Source organism: Periplaneta americana, chromosome 15, assembly GCF_040183065.1.
Source record: "Periplaneta americana isolate PAMFEO1 chromosome 15, P.americana_PAMFEO1_priV1, whole genome shotgun sequence".
NCBI classification, from domain to species: domain Eukaryota; kingdom Metazoa; phylum Arthropoda; class Insecta; order Blattodea; family Blattidae; genus Periplaneta; species Periplaneta americana.
The window spans coordinates 109,028,146-109,049,807 of record NC_091131.1 but is presented as its reverse complement, the minus strand read 5'-3'; the positions used below and the strand labels follow the sequence as shown (position 1 = coordinate 109,049,807).

General features: G+C 36.5%; 1 protein-coding gene across 3 annotated transcripts in view; it reads left to right on the top strand.

The window, feature by feature from the left end:
- LOC138715263 (uncharacterized) overlaps window positions 1–13,805 on the top strand; it is a 37,657-nt gene extending 23,852 nt beyond the window's left edge. For 2 of the 3 annotated variants that reach the window (XM_069847992.1, XM_069847993.1), the window contains exons 3-6: window positions 191–343; window positions 7,235–7,390; window positions 7,707–7,757; window positions 9,355–13,724. In XM_069847992.1, coding sequence (XP_069704093.1) covers window positions 191–343; window positions 7,235–7,390; window positions 7,707–7,757; window positions 9,355–13,575 — 4,581 coding nt within the window. In that variant the 3' untranslated portion in view covers window positions 13,576–13,724. Of the gene's footprint in view, window positions 1–190; window positions 344–7,234; window positions 7,391–7,706; window positions 7,758–9,354 lie in introns of all 3 variants that reach the window. The other variant, XM_069847991.1, reaches the window with a different exon arrangement.
- Window positions 13,806–21,662: the final 7,857 nt, after the last annotated feature.

Below are 21,662 nucleotides of genomic sequence, written 5' to 3'. Positions count from 1 at the left end.
AGTTGTTCTTCCTGTGAAACATATCATATGGTATTTTAATAAATAAATGTGAATGAGCACAGCATGAGTAACTACTACACACCTTTTAATAACAGGAAAATTAATTAAAAACAAAATCCGTAGAATAAGTCTCCCCTGTTCTTCATTTACTATTTGGAAAATGTAACTTATATTGTTTTGTAAATTGCAGACTTCAGGAGCTCAATCCTTAGCTGCTTATAAAGATGAACTGAAGAAAAGTCTGGAAGAGACAGAAGATATAGTGAAGAGTGAAATGCAGAGAGCTGAAATGGAGACAAGATTGAGAGAAGAAGCTGAAAAGAAGTTGATGGATATAGTAGAGGTAAGTCATAATCTCCTACCTTTGTACTCCTTTTCATGCGACTTAGTTCATAAGTTCCAGACATTTGAGATGGGAGGGCATGTAACACATATGGATGAATCCAGAAATACAGTGTTAGTCAGAATACCTGAGGGAAAAAGACCTTTGGGGAGGCCGAGATGTAGATGGGAGAATAATATTAAAATGGATTTGAGAGAGGTGGAATATGATGTTAGAAACTGGATTAATCTTGCTCAGGATAGGGACCAATGGCGGACTTATGTGAGGGTGGCAATGAACCTCCGGGTTCTTTCAAAGCAATTTTTAAGTAAGTAAGGGTTACAACTTGGGAGGGAAGTGTGTACAGACTTAGGTTCACATGAACTTATTTTATCCTAAGTTAGTAGAACACACCCTCGAAGTATGGTAGAAAATTTCAAAACACACTAAGGCCCTGTTCACACGAGCGGAATGTCTGCGGAACGGCAGTTGCGCGGCAGCCGCACCATTCTGAGGCCACACGAGTGGATAAAAGACTGACAGAAAGATTTGAGGTGGACAGTCGTCATCGATGCTAATCACCGTGCAGTACTAGTGTACTTTGAAATGCAATTATTGATAAGAAAAGTAAAGATGAAGACATTGACTACATCCAATAGTCAACAGTCCCTTTATTGCAAGGAACTTTTCATGTGTTGTTTAACTAGTTGCGCAAGGAGGAATCAGTTATTTTAATTAACTTCAAAATGACATTTCCCAGCTTCGAGAATTTTAATGTATCATACTCTGAAAAATGCCTTCAGAAAGAATATATTAACGTAACACTGGCTATACCTCCAATAGGATGCTTGCTATAACATTTATGGCAAATTAATGCCAATAGTTGTAAGCAATTAATTGTTGAAATGAATAAGTAATAAGTGTATTTAATTTCGTATTCACTGTGGAGAAAATATATTACTGTACGTATATTACCAGTACTTTAGTAGAAGGGGATTAGAAGGAATTATCAATAAGAAATAGAGTTTACTGGAATGAAATATGTTAAGGTTACCGTTTGTTTTATTTTCAGAAACTGAAATGTTATCAGTGTGAACAACGAGCACAGGCTGGGTTGATATTATGTCCCATTCTGTTCAGGTTCTTCTTGAGGGCACATTGTCCTGTAAGGAATCCAACTGCCCAGGAGCTGTTCTTGCTCAATTTTAACAAGTCACTTGACCTGCTTTTATTAAAATCTCTTATGAGGGTCTTAGAGTGTCTGCAGCCTTCACTTGAGTTCCAGTAGTTCTTGTTTCTTGAGAGCCCAGTCCCTGATAACCTGCTTTACTGGTCTTAGAGATAGTCCCAGCACAGGCTCAGGTCCTATGAATGGGATCTTGGTTCCCTTTTTGGCAGCCTCATCTGCTCTCTCATTATCACGTATCCCTGCATGTCCCAGCACCCATTTCAGTTGAACTGTGTTATGTTCAGCTAGTATCATGAGGGACTCGTAGCAATCCAATACCAGTTTCGACTTAACCAAGGGGGCTTCAAGTGCCTTAAGTGCCACTTGGCTATCTGAAAGTATAAGAATATGTATGTCTACGATTGTAGCCCTTCCTAATACTTTCCCTGGCACTGGCTAAGATAACAAAAATCTCAGCCTGAAAAACTGTGACATGTTGACCCAAGCTAAAAGAAAGCTTGGTGCCATTTCCAAATAATCCAGCACGAGTTCCTGACTTGTTTTTGGAACCATCAATGTACCAGACTGGACCCTTATTGTTCTCAGGTTCTGACTTCCCCATTCACTGCACTCTGGGTAAGTGACAGTGAATTTATTGTCAAACGAAACCCTTGGTTCCAAGATGTCGGTTCTCATATTGAGAATCCAATAAACATCTTTGTTCCAAGGGAGTCTGAGATGATTCAAGTGTTCAATATTGGCCACCATTGTCTGGCAACAGATTGTATGAAATGCCAAGAGGGGCTCAGCCTCAACCCAGATGTGTAATGGGGTGAGACCTATCAGCATTTCCACTGCCACAGTGGGAGTTGTTCTAAATGCTCCTGTTATTGCTATGCAGAACGCCCTTTTCAATTTTTTAAGTTCAGTCCTAATTCCTTAAATTCCTTAATATAACTTTTGACTACCACATAAGTGCAGCATAAGAGAGTAAAGGTCTTACCATAGTGATGTATATCCAATATATAATCCTAGCTTTTAGACCCCAAGTCTTACAAAGCATTCTTTTACAGATTAAAAAAAAAAAAAAACCCTGTAGGACTTGGCAATGCAGAAATCTAGATGCTTTTTCCAAGTTAATCTCTTGTCCAGGATGAGTCCTAGATAACTTGTGAAGAGTAGGGTATCCTCTCACCAAAAAGAAAGGTACCACTACCGTCTTGTTGGGGATTAACAGAAAGTTTATTTCTGTTGCACCAGGCTTCAATCTTGAAGCACTTCGAAGACTGTATTAGGAAATTTTCCTTTAACAATTACAGCAATATCATCTGCAAATCCGATGGTAAAATACCCAGCCCCATTGAGTTCCCGCAACAAGGATCCACAACCAGATTCCAAAGCAGGGGCGAAAGAATGCCACCTTGAGGACAGCCCCTGGCTGTAATCACCTTTAGTGTTTCCCCAAATAGGCTCATGATAATTTGCCTATTTTCTAGCATAAAATGTATCCATCTACAGATGAGTGTAGGGACATTATGCTCTTGAAGGGCTTTTGACACTACTGCAGATGAAGTTTTATCAAATGCTGCTCCTATATCTAGAAATGCTTCAATGGCAATTTCCTTAAAAGCCAGCGCCTTCTCAATAGATGACACAACATGATGAAGCGCTGCTTCTGTAGATTTATCTGTAGATAGGAAAACTGGTACTTGTGTAAAGTAAAATCCTTCAGTACTTTGTCCCTAATGTGCCTATCCACTAATCTCTCCAATGCTTTAAGAAGAAATGAGGAGAGACTTATTGGACGATATGTCTTGGCCTCAGCGTAGCTAGGTCGCCCAGGTTTGGGTATAAATGTCACTTTGGTCTGTCTTCAATCCAGTGGAATATAACCAGAGGCTAGGCAGGCCCTATAGATTCTGCAAAGTAAAGAGTCAGTTCCCGGTTGCAGCAAAGCAGGCATCAAATCAGGACCTGCGGACTTATATGATTCAAAAGAATTACTGGCCCATCTTACTTTAGTAACAGTGATCACATCCTCTTTGCTCTGCATTCAAAAACTTTATCACTGATCGCATTTCACACGCTGTGGGAGCTGGAATAGGAACGTCCATCTTCAACCAATGCAACAAAGCTACTGAGAGCACTCGAGAAGTTCCGCTAGCGCATGCACCATGCCAGGACATTACTCTATCACGTACACGCAGTCGCTTCGCGCAACATATGGTTTGCTAGCTGTGGGACGAGTGGGAAGGTTACTGTATTGACGTGCCTCCTAGTTAACAAATCAAAACACTTACCTTAGACAGCCTCTTGAGTTGAAGTCTCCCCACAGATTCCAACATCCATGGACTCCGGAGAATCCTCCTCCTAAGCTGCTGCCTCCTGTTCTTCCTGAGCCACCTTTTTACTGAAATCGAATAGGATCTTAAAGAGATTCCTGTCCACCCCAGTAAAAGCAGCCAGTCCTTTGTCCGTGATTTTGGCAGCTGATTCCTGGTCAATCATCATGATTAATCGCTGCCCAGTAGAATCAGTCTGCCTGTGAACTACTTTCCAGTGCTCTGTACAGAGCCCCTGGTTAAGCAGCTGTATGCGTTTAAGGAGCACTTTCGGACCACTGGTTGTTAGATCCCTGGTCCTAAATGCCTTAAATGGTCTGGGAAGGTCTTTAGTCTCCACCACTTTAAGAACAAAATTGTCCCTGATTTGAACTCTATTTAGATGTCTCTGGAGCCAGTTGCAGGATTTCTGATTCTCACATTGGTAGATCAGGGCCCCCATCTTGAAGTGAGAATGTTGTGAAGAGTGGTAGAGATTCGCCTGATTGCGCCTCATCTATCCCCCTCAGGATCGCCACCTGAATATGCGTGACATAATCGACTACAAGCTTGTCATCAGGATAAGATACCCCAAAGATGGCCATCTTGTATGAAGCCAGAGCTTCCCTATAGGAGACTCCAGGTTCAATACCCTGTGTCTCTTAACAGGTTTAGCTTTAGCCGAAGGTGGTGTGTCTATACTGGTCCTAGTTCTTTTAGAAGTTCCTTGGCTAGCTTGGCTCCCACTACAGGTAGGTTGAGGAGAGGGACCCGGTTGCATAGTGCTCCTAATTTCTTTCTCCTTGTCCCTAACCCTTTTCAATTTCCTTCTAGCCATCCCTGATAACTTTTATAGAAGAGCCAGTGATACCCATTTCCTTGTTAGGTGATAGGTTTTCCTCAACTGGAGTGTCCCTGTCACCCCTCTTTGTTTTCAAATCTTGTTTATGTAGTTCATCCATTTGGAGTCCCACGAGCACCGGGGAAATAAAGGTCACCCAACACAGAGCCTTGATTGTATTGGGAAGGCTAAATACTGCAGGGTTTTTGCCTGGTGCCCTACAGAAATCGTTAGTGACACTATTATTTTACTACTCCAGTGCCATACAATCCTCGGCACGATGTGTTTACACCTTGGCTTGAGTAGGCCAGAGCCCATATATGGTAGCGGTATTCCAGCTGGGAAACCGCTAAGGTCCTTCAACTGGGAGTCCCTTTGGGTTGGATTTTGGATGGAAGCCGCTTCTTTGTCTGGTACCTCCACTGTGATCTCTCTGATATAAGTAACTCCTGGTTTCATTGGATACTTACAAGCCCCCCCCCACCAACTTCAAGGTCATATGGCTTGTAAGGGGGGGGGGGTACTGTTGGACTAACGAAATAAGCTTTGCGCCATCCATTTCATTTATGTGTTAAATATTATCGTATTTGGAAGCCTTGCAATCAATATAATTGTCATGACCTTTATTTTCAATCACTGCATGTATGGATATCTGTTTAGAATTCTCTGGCCAGAATTCTGGATGGAATCTGGTAATGTGAGCAGAGGCGTTATGCCCAAGTGGGCGATGCTTCATTTTAAAATAGTGCAAAGCGCCGAACGAATTTTTTTTCTGGTGAGTGAATGCCTACCTTATGTGAGACAGATTAGATTTTATCTTCAATTTGATATAAATAGAGTGATATCAAGTAAAAATAGAATTTTCGATGCACAAAGTGTGTTTTGAAGTAGGTTTTTCTGGGATGTTCCTATTATCTGTTGTCATTTCTCAGTTTTTCGTAATTGCCAATCATCCCTATCTTTGGATCTCAGCAAAGGGAAATTAGGCCTACTGCATTGTCTTCGTGAAGAGATCAACTCCATTGGTCTCAAACAGTAAACATGCTCTGTAGAGCAGATAACAACAGTCATCTCTGAAGTTGGCATAGGTGTCCCCAGTATTCGCATGTCACTACTGCCCGTGCCTCACTTCCTGAGCTGTTTCTTTGCGGGGCGAGATGCAGAGGGGAGAGTGGGAGGTCCTGGGTACCGCATGTGCTACTACCCTGCGTTCAACACATCGGCCTTTTCAGGATTTCTTTCGTCAGCTATGGACAAACGAATGTATAAGCTATCCCCTCACGAAGCAAATTATGTCCTTCTCATCAATTCCTGTAACTAAACACTAATACCAGTGGTAGACTACAGTCTCTACTTGAGATTATCGACCTAATCGCGATTACGGTTATCACGTGTACACATCCGTAAAGTTTTTCCTCTATGGCAGTGTTTCTCAAACTTTTTCCACTGCGAAACCCCGTTTAATCTAAAGTGTAACTGCGGAATCCTGGTAATATTTTATTAGTATTTAATAATTAATAGACAAGTGAAAGCTAGTATCTCAATAATTCTGTTCAGTGGGACGAATGTATTTGCTTTTCAAGCCCAAAAACTGGTTTTATGGCGGAAAGTTGTTGTCTCATTTCTACTGTACTTCTGCATTTTGTCTTTTCGGTATTTTGTTTTAGTGAACACATATGCAGAGAATCCAGTGATGAAAGTGATGAGTATTATGGGTATTTTCCGTTTTAGATATTCATTAAACATATTGTTATTACGCATATTATTGGAATATTATTATCATTATTATTATTATTATTATTATTATTATTACCATCATCATTATCGGTGGTTTCATGTTATTATTGATTCATATTTTCGTAACATTTATATATTTTTACAGTATCCACTAAGTATAAAATAGCCACCGGAGTAGCCCATTCGACTAAGGCGCTTGCCTATCGATTCAGAGTTTCGCTCGGGCGCGGTTTCGATTCCCGCTTGGGCTGATTACCTGGTTGGATTTTTTCCCGAGGTTTTCCCCAACCGTAAGGCGAATGTCATGTAATGTTTGGCGAATCCCTGACCTCATCTCGCCAAATATCACTATCATCAATCCCATCGATGCAAAATAACGTAGTAGTTGATACAATGTCGTTAAATAACCAAGTAAAAAAAAAGTTATGGAATAAAATTTAAAGTCATATAGGGCTCATGGAACCCCAGAACATACTTTGAGAAACGCTGCCCTATGGTAATTCAGCAGCTGTCCAGACTGAACGAAGAGTGGCCGAGTGTGTACATACATTTTAAGAAATCTCCATCAGAGATAATAGCGATAGTGGTAAACATGATTACAGTATCCAGTATTATAAACAGTAAAAACTCCTGCAGTGGCATAGGATAATGTTTTCCGCACATGTAATATGCTGCCGTGCTGCCACGCTGCAGCTGCCATGCCGGTCCGAGCAGACCTAAGAGGCGTGGTTATAAGCACTAGGGAACTCTCGGTTCAGGATGTGAGACACGGGCAGTATACATAATCATAGCTATTTAAAAATGTATAGATTTCATCCTCAATACGTTTGGTTTGTATCCAACAGCAAATGGAACTACTTTCTAACAATGACGAAGAGATTACAGCTCGGGAAGAGAAGTTAGCATATTTGGAGACTAAAGCAGGTCATCAGGAGAAATTGGCTAATATAGAGAGAGAGTTACGGAGTGAAGCTGAAAGAAAATTTCAACTCTTGAAAATAGTGAGTAATACTGACAACGAGATGAAGTGTTGTTTTGTAAGTTTAGTTTTGAGTGTATATGTAACTTTATATTGTTTCATTCTAAATTTGCAATGTAAAATAATACAATTTTATCATCATGTAACTGTAGTTAACCCATCTCTCAACACGACAAATTCTCAAACAGATAGAAGTCAACTACACTGGCTCTCACGTTTATTAAAGTGATGCACATTACTTTTCAAATTATGTTGTATAAAAAAACCAACTCGAGAACGTTTTCACTGTACTGCAATTTTAAGAATAAATAATGTATTTGTTTCTTTGTTCATAACAGATAATTTCTGGCAAACAGAATCAAAACGGGTCACAGGTCAGCATTAATAATGTAAGTTTCTATATTACAAGATTGGAATCTTTCACAGTGACAAAGTTGTGATGAAGTTGTTGGTGTTTGAACTGTTATGCTATTCAGTCTATTATCTTAATGGAAGAATTACGTACCTCACAAGTTATCCGAAATTACTAATTGGAAAAAGAAGCTGTAACTCAAAGAAGGTAAAAATGTAATCCTTTTCAGACGTTTCCTATTGAAAGGAGATATGCAGTTGAGGCAAGCTGAGGGTTGGAGGGGGGAGGGAGTGAGAGACGCTGCCATGATTTAAGATGTGACATATTTCTTTCCTATTTTTTAATACAATGAGATGCAAAAAAAAACCGCTCACTTGAAAATATTGTAAAAAATAACATTTCAGGCAGAATTGCTACATTACAGTAAAAAGAGGATTGTTGTAGTGTAATAACATTACATTTAAGGATATTTTGGCATATGAATTAGAGCTATCAGGGTAAACTTCTTTTATGTGCTGTAAATCTATGACATAGACCTTGCAGCTTTACCTTCTTCCTGGGAGAAACCACGTAAAGGACTTGCCCCCATAAAATCCATACCTCAGCCAGGTTTGAACCTGCTAACTTCAGATCCAACAGCTAGTATGGTAATGGTATCCACTACAGTACTGAAGACGACTTGATGTTTTACATCATGTTGAATATTGGTATGCTTCTTAAATCGTGTCTGCCATCACAGTACAGTAGAGATTGATTAATTCGACACTGGATAACTCGAATGTTTAATTTCCTTGAAATTCCTATTTAAACTAATGTTAAAAATTCACATTTAATTAGAATTTTCGAAGTTTACATTTATTTGGACAATTCCAAGCCAGTACTTAATTGGTTTCAACGAAAATAGTGTCCAATTTGAATAGATAAAGTCCAAAAGTATTTCATGGAAACCTCACTTATTAAATGTTTAAAAAAATTCAAATTCTATTCTTAAGGTTCATAGTGATAGAAAGGTAGCAAATAGAAAAAAGGTCATTGCTATTAACATATTCCATATAATGAACCAGTGACTGACCACAGATAAGAGCAATGCTTTTGTTTACACGTGTATAGTATGTCCTTCTGCCTGTAATCCACTAGTCAATAACTTCAAAAAAATCAAATTAGTGGAAATCGTCATTATTATATGTAAAAAAGTAAATGTGTTACTGTCTGTCCTGCATTCACAATATCGAATCATGCAGCATACACAAGTTCAACACTAGCAAAGGAAGTTGAAGTGTTTTCTTCTATTGGTAGTCAGTTTTTGTGTAGATTCTGGCGTGCTTTTGGACCAGTGATGGTTTCAATACAGAATTTATAGTGCTTTAAAAAATTTAATTATTTTGTTTGATATGTCTGTGTCATTCATATTGATAATATATAACCTAAATAAATAAAAGAACTAATCTCATTAATAAAGGGTACAATTAGTATTTTGATTATACAGTGAAATATTTTTAATTCGAACTCTAAGGGGAATTTGAAAAAAATTCGAATTAACAAGCAAATTATTTTATCATACAAATAAAAGTCTACACTCGTATAGGTATAGTACAGAAATTTAATCACGTTTCTCTTTTTACATTTCATTTCAGGATAATAAACAGGAATTCTACACAAGAAAGACAGAAGCAGTGGATACGAGAGGACAACATTTTGAAATATACGTCAATTCCCTTCTGTTTTTGAGATCATTAACAAAAGGTAACTTCAAACTTGCTAGCAACATTGATGTTGAAGGATCCTTTGATGATATTTTTCTGATAACAGAGAATAATACTTTTGTACTGCAACTAAAGTATAACAAAATAAGAAAAACTTTGCAAAAATCACAGATCCGGCAAGTGGGTGGAGACTTCAGTGTCTGGCAACTCTGCAAAGCATATCATGATCTTAAGAAATGCTGGAAGCAAGAGTTTGGTGAATTTGATGAGGCTAAATTTATTATGTTCACGAACAGAACATGCTCTCAAAACCCTGAGCATGCATCCTGGACACCTTTACTGAATTCTGATGGTATGTGTTTTTCTTATACTGATGATACGGACTTCAAAAATTTATCCACATATCAGACACTTCTTTCTGATTTTATTAACGGGAACCAAAGTGTAGATAGAGCACAAGTATTGAAAACTTATCAAGTGTTAGCAGGTGATTTAAATAAAACATTCCCTGATACAAAAAAATTGATAAAATTGCGTAATACTTTAGAATCATTTAATAACTTGCCAGATTTTAAGAACTTTTTGTCCCGTTTGTGGTTCTTCACAGGACAAGCAAGTTTAGAAGAATTGGAAATCTTAATAAAGAGTGAACTGAAAAATTTATGTGGGAAAGCAGATGAAAACGATTTAAAATATTTTCTGAATGGAATGAAAAGTTGGTGGGAACCTAAGAGTAAAAAGATGCCCTTCCTCAAACAAAATTGTGATCTTTGGCAGAAGATGATGATAAAGTCTCATTATATTGCTAACATTAATAATGATACATTGGCAGATTTAAATATGCCTGATGTAAAGTTTGACACTGCTGTACTGAATAATATGAGTCAAAATTTTCAATCAGCAGGCCAATTATTCAACATTGTCAACAATGGTACAGATAACAGCACTGTTCTGAGTTGCCTCAAGGTGCAACAGAGCTTAGATAAATCAGATGAGACATATTTGTTAGTGAATAGTAAAACCTTTGTAGCTCACTATGAAGAGGTGCAGGCCATTTGGGGTCGATGGTGTAAGCTGTTAGTCGTGCTGGCTGATGGAAGTGTAGATGTGAATGCTCTGACTAAAGATATTAGTAAATATCCAAATAAGAAATTAATTTTTGTATCTAGTCCATGTCCTAATTTATTAGGTTTCCAGAGCATTGTTGATGATGTAAGTTTTGAGGAATTCGACAAAGACTCTCAGAAGAAATTGTTGAATACAGATGTGACATTTCAAGACCATAAAATTACTCTCGAGCAGCTACTGGGAAATTTACAAAATTTTGTACCTTTATTGAATACCGATGTTATCACAGAAGTATGGAAAGGCTGCACTGTGGGAAATTCATTAAACAATCCGTATAAATACTACATTCCTCGAAGTTTGGAGCTCAGAGATAGAGTTAAGGATGACATCTTGAAACACAAAACTCCTCAAAATCCTCCAAAACTTATTGTGAGGAGCCCGTCTCGGTTGGATTGTCTGCAAGATCCTGGGAGTTCACCCAGAAGAGACCATTCACAGACAAGGCAAGAAGAGGAACAAGACGAAGTAAATCATCAGTGCATCATAGAGATTGTTGATGATGAGGAAAACTTTCTCGCACCAAGAAATGATGATACAAATGTTCATTGGCTTGATTTCGATGGAAATTGTTTCATCTGGAAGAAGTCGAAAGGAGATGTAAAATTAGTAAAGGATTATCTTTTAGATGAAACGTCCGTATTTAAAAACGTGAATTCCGTTATGGAAATTCCTCACCAGTTTGTAATACTGAGCGCAGAGCCTGGAATGGGTAAGTCTACGTTAATAGACCACATGGCCAGCAAAACTAAGGAAGCTTCTCCTACAACATGGGTTATCAGCTTGAATCTCAACAAATTATCAGCTGCACTGAACAACCTGCCAGACAATATCAAAATGCCAGATGCCATCAGTTTTCTTTTGGAAAATTGTAAAATCACAGAATATTTTAAACCTTTATTCAGACAAAAATTGGAGGCAATGGATGACGTATGTATATTTTTAGATGCATATGACGAAGTTTGTACGTATGCAAACAAAGTAAATCAAATATTACAGCATCTTCAAGAAACCAATATCAAGTATTTGTGGGTTACAACAAGAATTGATAGGAAAGCTGTTGTGGAAGAGAATTTGGTCTCTCTGTCTTTTTCCTTGCTGCCTTTTTCAGAACCAGATCAGAAGGAGTTTTTAAAGAAATACTGGAGAGGGAAAAATGGTACTCGGCAAACAGTGTCAGATGTGGATAGTTTTGCTGATGAGGTGCTGAAATTGACGAAGAAGTCCTTAAATGACAGGGACAGAAAGTTTACAGGCATTCCTCTTCTGTCCATGCTGATTGCAGAAGCATTTGAAAAATATTTGTCCAACCTTAGTAATTTGCCATCAAGAGTGGACCTTGTTAATCTTTTTACAAGATTTATTGATAGAAAATTTACTGTTTACTATGAGAAGTATGAGATACCAATGGAAAAGGATGGCCCAAAGGCAGACTATAAAAAACTGAAGGATACATTTGAAACAGATCATATGATGGCAGCTCTGTTAACTTTATTGCCCAAAAAAGACTGGAAATTTGAATATGATACTAATTCAGAAGAGAGCAATCACACTCTGGATGTTGTAGAGAAATCGAGCAGTATTATCGAAGATTTTGAGAAAGGTAACGAGAAAAAGGGAATTATCATGGACTGTGTTAATGGAATTCCCGTTTTTCTGCATAAAACTTTTGCAGAATTCTATGCTGCATTGTGGTATAAGGATAATTACAGAAAAATTAAAGAGAATATGAAAGAGAAATTGTTAAATTTAGACTTTCAACTTGTACGAGTTTTTTTTGATCGACTTCTATGCTGTCGCATGTCTGTGCATTCTGCAGTTCTAAATCAAGATCCAGGCAAAGTGAAAGAATTATTAGACACAAATCAAAATGATTTAGATGCAAGAGATGATGGTGGTAGAACTGCAGTGTTCCTGGCTGTTATGAATTTTACAGAAAAAGAGACTGAAACAATTGATGCCAGAATGAAAGTGTTACAAGCTCTATTGGATAAGAATGCTAATACTGAAATTTCAGACAATGTCTTTGGATTGAAGCCATTGACATTAGCTCTCCGCATTGAAGCATGGCATGCTGTGGGTTTATTGTTACGAAAATGTGGAACTAACCACCCTGAAGTGTTGTCACTTATGAAGGAAAATATGAAAAATGGGAAGCATGTGGAAGATGCATTAATAGTGGCTAACAAACATGGTTTCAAAGAACTTGTGGAATACATAATAGATTGTGGTAGTTCTATCTCTTTGAGAATATTTGACGGTTCTAACAAAAGTAATATGATACACATAGCTGCCAAAAATGGCCATTATGATCTAGTTAAGTTTCTGGTAGAGGAAAAGAATTCTGATATGACATGGCGTGATAGTACAAACCTTAGTACTCCTCTAATGTTGGCAGCAGAAGAAGGTAGACTTAATATTGTAAAATATATGACATGCAAGAGTTTACAAATTTATGGTGAAAACAGAGATTTTCTAAGAAATCCTATCATCAATATTCGTGATGCAAAAGGAAAGACTGCGCTCTTGCGAGCAGCAGAATCTGGCCAGTTAGAAATAGTGGAATTTCTAATACGTTACACTCATACTTTAGATCGCGATAATGAGGGTAACAATATCTTGTGTTGTGCTGCAATGTCTAACAATGAGCTTCTTGTTAAATTCTTACTCAAAAGAAAACTAGATGTAAACTACCACAACAATATGCATCAGACACCCCTATGGCTTGCCTCTAGATATGGGCGATTGGCTATTGTCAAGTTATTATTGTTATGGAAGGAGGCAAAAATTAATGTGTGGGAACATGATACACGTTACACACCCCTCCACATAGCAGCAATGTGGGGTCATCTGGATGTGGTTAAGTTTTTAGTAAGAAATAATGCTGATTATAATGCACGTGCTAAAAACGGAGATACACCACTTCATAGAGCTAGAAAATATAAACGTTCAGATGTGATCCAGTATTTAGAAAGTCTTGAACAAAAATTACACAAGCCTTCTGATTTTCCTGCAAAATACCGATAAATGTCTTGTTCATATAATTGCTGTTGTCTCAGATGCATTAAATGTAGAATACTCCTAGCATACTCCTCTGATTGAGGTTCTGGCTGATATGTACAGTACCGTACATCTCACTAGATGTAATGTGTCGGAGGAAGTACAATTTTATATATTCATTTGGTCTAATTAGTGTAACATGTAGCTAATCGACAATGTACAAAATGGAGGCGGAAAGGAACTGGCCACCCTACCCCATTATCTCCTGGCCTAGTTTCCTCATGAGTGATGCCTTATTGGTATCATTTATGAGGTTCAAGACTTGTCCTTGGACAGTAGACTAAACAAAACTCCTAACCTGGCATAGTTGAATTCCACCTTTGAGGTGGTGCACTTTAAGACGATGGGCACTTTAAAACGGTGATAGTGTGTTGCAAGAAGAGTAATGACTAACAGAGTTGAATTATGACTTGTGCTAGAGACGGCATTTAAATTTTCGTTGGATCTCTCACATTAAAGTACAAGATTTTTTTCTTGTAATTGTCACAAGCCTATGGACACCAAATATCCTGCTTTATTAATCTTCTAAAGGAGGATATTAAGATTTTGATTGATCTTAAGTATACATGTGTTCACAGCAAAAGAACTTATAAAATTAATATGTAATTCAAAGACATAGTTTTTAATCATTATGTCAGACCATTCAGTGAAGATGAAACAAAAATCTGATCAAGTTCACATCGGAATGGAATTGCATAACATTAAATATAAACTACTAAGATCCTGTAAAAAATAAATTTGTTTATAAAATAGGAAATTACTTCAACAAATATGACATAAGATTAAATTAAGGACTTCAACAAGGCTGAATTGAGAAAGATCTTGAAATATTTTCCTCTGAAGGAAAAGAAAAAAATAAGAACAGAACTAAAAAGGTCATTTAAATATAACGCATCAAGAAAGATATCCCACACAAATCCTAAACTATAAGCCAAGAGAAAAGCAATATTAGCAGGGCTAGGATAAGGCGGAGCAGAAGGTGAAATAGGTTTTAAGCACCAAATCCTTGAAAAAGGAAAACAATCCAGTGCCATTGTTGAAATAAAATACTTGTACACCACTGAAGACTCTTTGCAGAGAAGATGTTTAGATTGGACTTTTTCCACTGCATTTCTGTATAATCAGCAGTCTGAAGACTGGTTGGAACCTCATAAGTGACAACAACAAAGCATCACTCGTGAAGCAACTAAGCCAGGAGATAATGGAATAGGGTAGTCAGTTCCTTTCTCCCTCTATTGCTTATATCACTGACTAGTAACATAGTTCACTAATCAGAGTTGAGATGTATGCAACAATAATTCTTCCTCTGACACATATCTAATAATTATGAAAAATAGAAAACACAATGTATCGAAGATTGGCTCCACTATCATCTTCTGGTGAAAAGAGGAGGCAAAGAGGAAAAGAATACTTTTCACTGGGGTCATTACAGATGCCTAAAGCCTTAATCCACTTGACTGACCAAATTTTTTATACAATTATAATCTGATACATGTTCAATATATTCGTGACTTTTGAAAGAAAGAAAAAAAAGAAGGAATGAAAAATATCAAATGGTTTATGTCTTATACCATAAAAGCAAACCAAATGTACAGAATTTCAAACGCTTTTTAGTTAAGCTTAGTTTTTGTGATAAGAAGTGGAAATACTGCGTTTTCAATAGCTTTTAAGTCATATAGTATTTAAGTTTTAATATATTTTAAGTTAAATGTAAGTTAGCATTTGAATGTATAGGGTTATTTTTTATTTGTTAAGACTGACATGATGTTTGGCAATACTATATGTGGTAACAAATACTTCAGATTAAGTGATCAAATGTCAATTAAGGCCTGGTTATATATGCAAAAACTAATTCTGAAATATGTATCAAACTATACACAAAAATTTACTATAATTATGTACAGAACTTTAAATATATAAGGCTTCCAATCTCAAGTGCCCCACTCTTCCTCTTCTGGGAACTCTACCATATAGTCCATCCACTATTGCTTTTACTCAGGTGATCGGACTAACAATGCACTTACTGTAAAATCATTTCCTCTTATAGCAGTCCAGTGGATGTAAGGTCAACAGTGCTTGTTATTAGTGAATACTTCCATTAAATATAAATGATATTGTGAGTGTAGAGTTAAATTTGTGAGAAAATTTCCTAATGTAAATATTTCAAGCAATTCAGTGATACAGATAAAGTTGTTGTTTTCTAATGCCAGGCGTTTGACAGTGAAGTCATTTGGCCTTTTGCACTCCAATATTTTTCAAAGATATTGTCATGGTCAGCCACTGAAGCACAGATTTTGAGGTGTTCCGAATCCATTTCTTGATTTGAATTGCACAATGGGCAGTTAGGGGATTGATATATTCCAATTCTATGCAGGATATAATACATTTTATTGTAGCACTTATAAAGCAAACACAGATCGTAAAATAAGATTGAGATGGAATAATTTTTGAAATCTCATTAACATCAATGACAAACGAAGCTTTTAACAGAAAAAGGAGCATATTCTGCAGACCTCTGGAAAAAGAAATAAGGAAGAGTATAGTGAAGTGCTTTATGTGGAGTGTGGCATTGTATGGGGCAGAAACATGGACATTACGACAAAATGAAGAGGAACGAATAGAAGCATTTGAAATGTGGATATGGAGAAGAATGGAGCATGTGAAGTGGACAGACAGAATAAGAAATGAAGTTGTGTTGGAAAGAGTGGGTGAAGAAAGAATGATGCTGAAAGTGATCAGGAAGAGAAAAAGGAATTGGCTGGGTCACTGGCTGAGAAGAAACTGCCTACTGAGGGATGCATTGGAAGGAATGGTGAATGGGAGAAGAGTTTGGGGCAGAAGAAGATAACAGATGATAGATGACATTAAGGTATGTGGATCATATGTGGTGACTAAGAGGAAGGCAGAAAATAGGAAAGATTGGAGAATGCTGGGTTTGCAGTGAAAGACCTGTCCTGTATGTATGTATGTATGTATGTATGTATGTATTAAAATCTGTAGTATTTGGAAAGAAATGCAAGAGTTTAATCTCACAAAATGATTTCAGTAGTATGGATCATGGACCCTATTGCTTAAGGGGAGGCAGAGGTGAATACTTCAGAATCCACAAAATTTATCCGATTTGTTTGAAATTGATCATGGATACTAAGTATGTTATTAGTAATGGACATACCAAGTTTCAACTTTCTAAGTACAATAGTTCTGTAAATATTAATAGTTTTATAAAACTTTATATCGTTTGATATAAAATGCTCCATGCACCATATTGTAAGAAATTTTCAATATTTCTTTTTATTTATATGTTCAGAGAAGGTATATAAATAATGATAAGTATTAGTTTATTATGGGAATAATATAGTAATACACTTATCTTGGTTTTAATTTCATACTTTTAAGGGCACAAAATCAAAAACTAACATCGGAATATCAAAATAAAGATAATAAAAATGGAAAAAACCAAATTTTCTTTTTTCCTTCAGTTTTTTCGAAAATTTCACCTCTGCCTCCCCTTAAGCGATTGAATGTTAAACATTGTTTTATTATAAATCTGTCCAAGGTATGCATAATAAGCAACATCTGGATAAATATTGGTAGCCTACAGAATATTGTTAGGTTCAGCTTTTTCTTCAGTATTGCCAGCTGTCAACGTGAAAGATAAACCTCCTTTGTTTATTGGTAATGACAAACAGCTATATTTTTGGATCTCAAATTTTGATGGTCCTATTTATGTGGGAGTTGATAATGTAAAAGTATATTAGAGCAAAATATAGTAAAATAGGGAGAGGAGTACATCAAGGATGCCCTTTGTCATCTACCCTGTTCAACATCTACTTGAAGGATTTAGTGAAGAACTGTTTTCAGAACATGGAGAAGTGATAGTAGGAGAAAGAAGAATAAAGTGCATAAGATTTGCTGATGATATGGCGTTGTTAGCAGAAGAGGAGACAATACAGTACTAGGGAATATGCTAATAGGCTAAATGACAGCTGTAAGCACTATGGAATGAAGATAAATGCAAACAAGACGAAAACCATGGTCATAGGAAGAAAAGTAAAGAAGATAAACTTGCGAATTCTAAATGAGGCAGTAGAGCAAATGCACAGCTTCAAATACTTGAGGTGTACTTTAAACAGTAACATGAGCTGCTGCCAGGAAGTCAAAAGGAGGATAGCAATGGCAAAAAGATTTTAATAGAAAAAGAATCATCTTCTGCGGACCTCTGGAAAAAGAACTAAGGAAGAGACTAGTGAAGTGTGGCAATGTATGGGGCAAAAACATGGACATTACGACGAAGTAAAGAGAAGCGACTAGAAGCATGTGAAATGTGGAAATTTTAAATTATGGTTTATTTAACAACGCTCACAACTCGCCAGTGTGCCGGAATTTTGTCCTGCAGGAGTTCTTTTACATGCCAGTAAATCTACTGACATGAGCCTGTCGCATTTAAACACACTTAAATGCCATCGACCTCGACCGGGATCGAACCCGCAACCTTGAGCATATAAGGCCAGCGCTATTGAAATGTGGATATGGAGAAGAATGGAGCTTGTAAAATGGACAGACAGAATAAGAAATTAACTGTGTTGGAAAGAGTGGGTGAAAAAAAATAATGGTGAAACTGATTAGGAAGAGAAAAAGGAATTGGTTGGGTCACTGGTTGAGAAGAAACTGCCTTCTGAAGGACGCACTGGAAGAAATGATGAATGGGAGAACAGTTCAGGGCAGAAGAAGATATCAATTAATAGACAGCATTAAGATATATGGATCAATGAATTTAAGTACTATTATAGTCACAATCATGCCATGGTATGAAAGAAAAATTTCACAACCTTGAGCGGGAATCGAACCTGCGACTTCCTGTTCTCCGGTCAGGCGCTCTACCACTGAGCTATCGAGTTCATCTCACGCCAAAGGCTTGGAATTATCCTTTCATACTGGCGACTCTTATAGAGTACTGTCCATAGCGTCTGATCTAGTCAGCACTGCTTATGGCTTGAAAGAAACTTTACAAATGTAATCTTCATCTTACGATGTTTGGTGACGTATACACGTCCGTTGATGTGACATATTAATGAATTTAAATACTATTATAGTCATAATCATGCCATGGTATGAAAGAAAAATTTCACAACCTCGAGCGGGAATCGAAGACTAAGATGAAGGCAAAAAATAGGAAAGACTGGATAATGCTGGGTTTGCAAATGAATATCTGATATAATACTATTAAATGAAAATTTTGAAGCATTTATTTATAACAATAAAAGATTGCATGCAATAGCTGAATGAACTTGTATCCTTAATTAATCAAATGATTCCACTAGTAAATACAGGCCTAACGAAATATGCCCATGAAAATAATTTCCTTTCTCCTGAAACGTTTTATTGGTTACACCCTTATTCCAGGGAGGTGTTCAATTATTATATGAAAGTTAAGAAACATTGACGAGACTCCAAGTAAATTTAATGAGAGTTTCAGAAAATATAGCTGACTGCAAAAAAATAAACGAAAAATGGATAAATATTTGAGATAAATTAAAGGTAGGAACATACTCAGGGATATAGAAGTCATAGGATTAATGGTGGGCGGTAGAGGGACCATAACAAAACAACTTGTGTCATTCTGTCATAAATTTGGAGTCCCAACAATAACAATTAAGGAAATTTCTATTTTAGCTTTGAAGGGTTCTTTGCAGATTTTACGGCGACATTTGTATTTCAATTCAAATTACAGTTGAATTTTCTCAGTCTATTTTTAATCTGTATTTTTATAAATTTTCATTATGTGAAATATTATCTACTGGAAATTTTAGTTCTGTAAACAAATTTCTTGTAAGACATTTTTAATGTCATTTTAAATGTTACTGTTTAACATTCTTTGTCTTTGGCAACCTCACCAAGTTGAGGAAGATTGAATTATTATCATCATCATCATCATCATCATCATCATTATTATTATTATTATTATTATTATTATTATTATAATTATTATATAATACCCTCCTGAAATGAAACAATATTTCAAGTCTACTAACAGTATTTAAAAAATTGTAAACCTTTTGGTATAACAAACAGTTCCAGTTATGAGACTTCTGCAGGCAGTAACTGCAGAACACATGAAGGAAGCCGATATTGAGCAGATATTATGCCAATGATATATTCAGTATTTGATGCTGAAACATGTAATAAAAGTCGTTAAAATTTTCATCACGAAGCTACTACACCTGTAATGTAGGAATATTTACGAAGTGATAATGTAACAACAGCTTGTGATGTACAGTGATCATTATCCTTCATATGTTCGGCATTTTATTGCCTGTAGCAATCTAATGTTTAAACCCAACGTATCTGTGTTATGAATTGATTTACAGTTTTTTAAATTGTTGCGACAAACTTGAATTGTCATCTGCTGTACAGGGATATCCAATTATTTAATTTTGGAGGAAAGCACATTACAGACCCAGAAAGAGTACAGTTGCAAAAATTGAGTCCACTGCGCATTACTAAATAAAAATGTCGCTTAATAAATTTGATCTTTAAAACGACGACATATGAATGAAATGTGCATGTTTTTCGTAAAAATGAAGTTTGAATAAAAAAAAATATGTAACTTATATTATGTTACAGAATGTTGCACAAAAAACAAAATCGTATATTATTTTGCATATAAACCAGTGCTCTAGTGATAAATGGCTGTGATATACAGTAGATAGGATCCCACTTGGTGCGTCTATTTTCAGAATTGGAGACTGGTGTTCAAATCACAATGAGAATATGGTAAATGTTCCATAGAGCAAGCATGCGTGACAATCCCTGAAATTGACACTGGCACTGCATTTATTCCTTCGTTAGCTGTTAACGGAGACCAATAAGTTAGAAAGATGTGTTGCAAGAAACATCTTTAGTGTTATTGGTCCGTTAAAGGATTCACTAACTTAGAGATCTGATTTCCCTCCTATAATATTATTTATTCCTCCATTAGACAGCCATCTTACATACATTTTGTGTATTGGCGAGTAGTTTATATATTTTGATTCATCATAATGTTACCTGTGTGAGATTCAGGCATGCGATATTTTGTATAGGCCTATATACACGATATTAAAATAATATTGCATATCAATGGCTACCTTGTATCTGTACATTTACAGGTAAATAAATTAGAAATTAGTTTCTCAAAACAGACAAACTTACTCATATATATGTTTCTGCTTTCCAACATCTTCTATTCGAGAACAAAATATTAGTACACTGTCCAGTTTTGTGAACATAATAATGTAGTTAATCTAAATAGTAATGTAGTTAAACTAAATTACCTATTTTGTAGATACGAGGTATCTCTTCCTAGCCATCGATATACGGTAATTTGATTACTTATTTATTTACACAAACGATTAGGGAAAACACGGAAATTCTACTTGAAGCAAGTAAAGCAATAGGTTTGGAAGTAAATCCCGAAAAGACAAAATATATGATTATGTCTCGTGACCAGAATATTGTACGAAATGGAAATGTAAAAATTGGAGATTTATCCTTCGAAGAGGTGGAAAAATTCAAATATCTTGGAGCAACAGTAACAAATATAAATGGCACTCGGGAGGAAATTAAATGCAGAATAAATATGGGAAGTGCCTGTTATTATTCGTTTGAGAAGCTTTTGTCATCTAGTCTGCTGTCAAAAAATCTGAAAGTTAGAATTTATAAAACAGTTATATTACCAGTTGTTCTATGTGGTTGTGAAACTTGGACTCTCACTTTGAGAGAGGAACAGAGATTAAGGGTGTTTGAGAATAAAGTTCTTAGGAAAATATTTGGGGCTAAGAGGGATGAAATTACAGGAGAATGGAGAAAGTTACACAACACAGAACTGAGCACACTTTGTATTCTTCACCTGACATAATTAGGAACATTAAGTCCAGACGTTTGAGATGGCCAGGGCATGTAGCACGTATGGGCGAATCCAGAAATGCATATAGAGTGTTAGTTGGGAGGCCGGAGGGAAAAAGACCTTTGGGGAGGCCGAGATGGGAGGATAATGTTAAAATGGATTTGTGGGA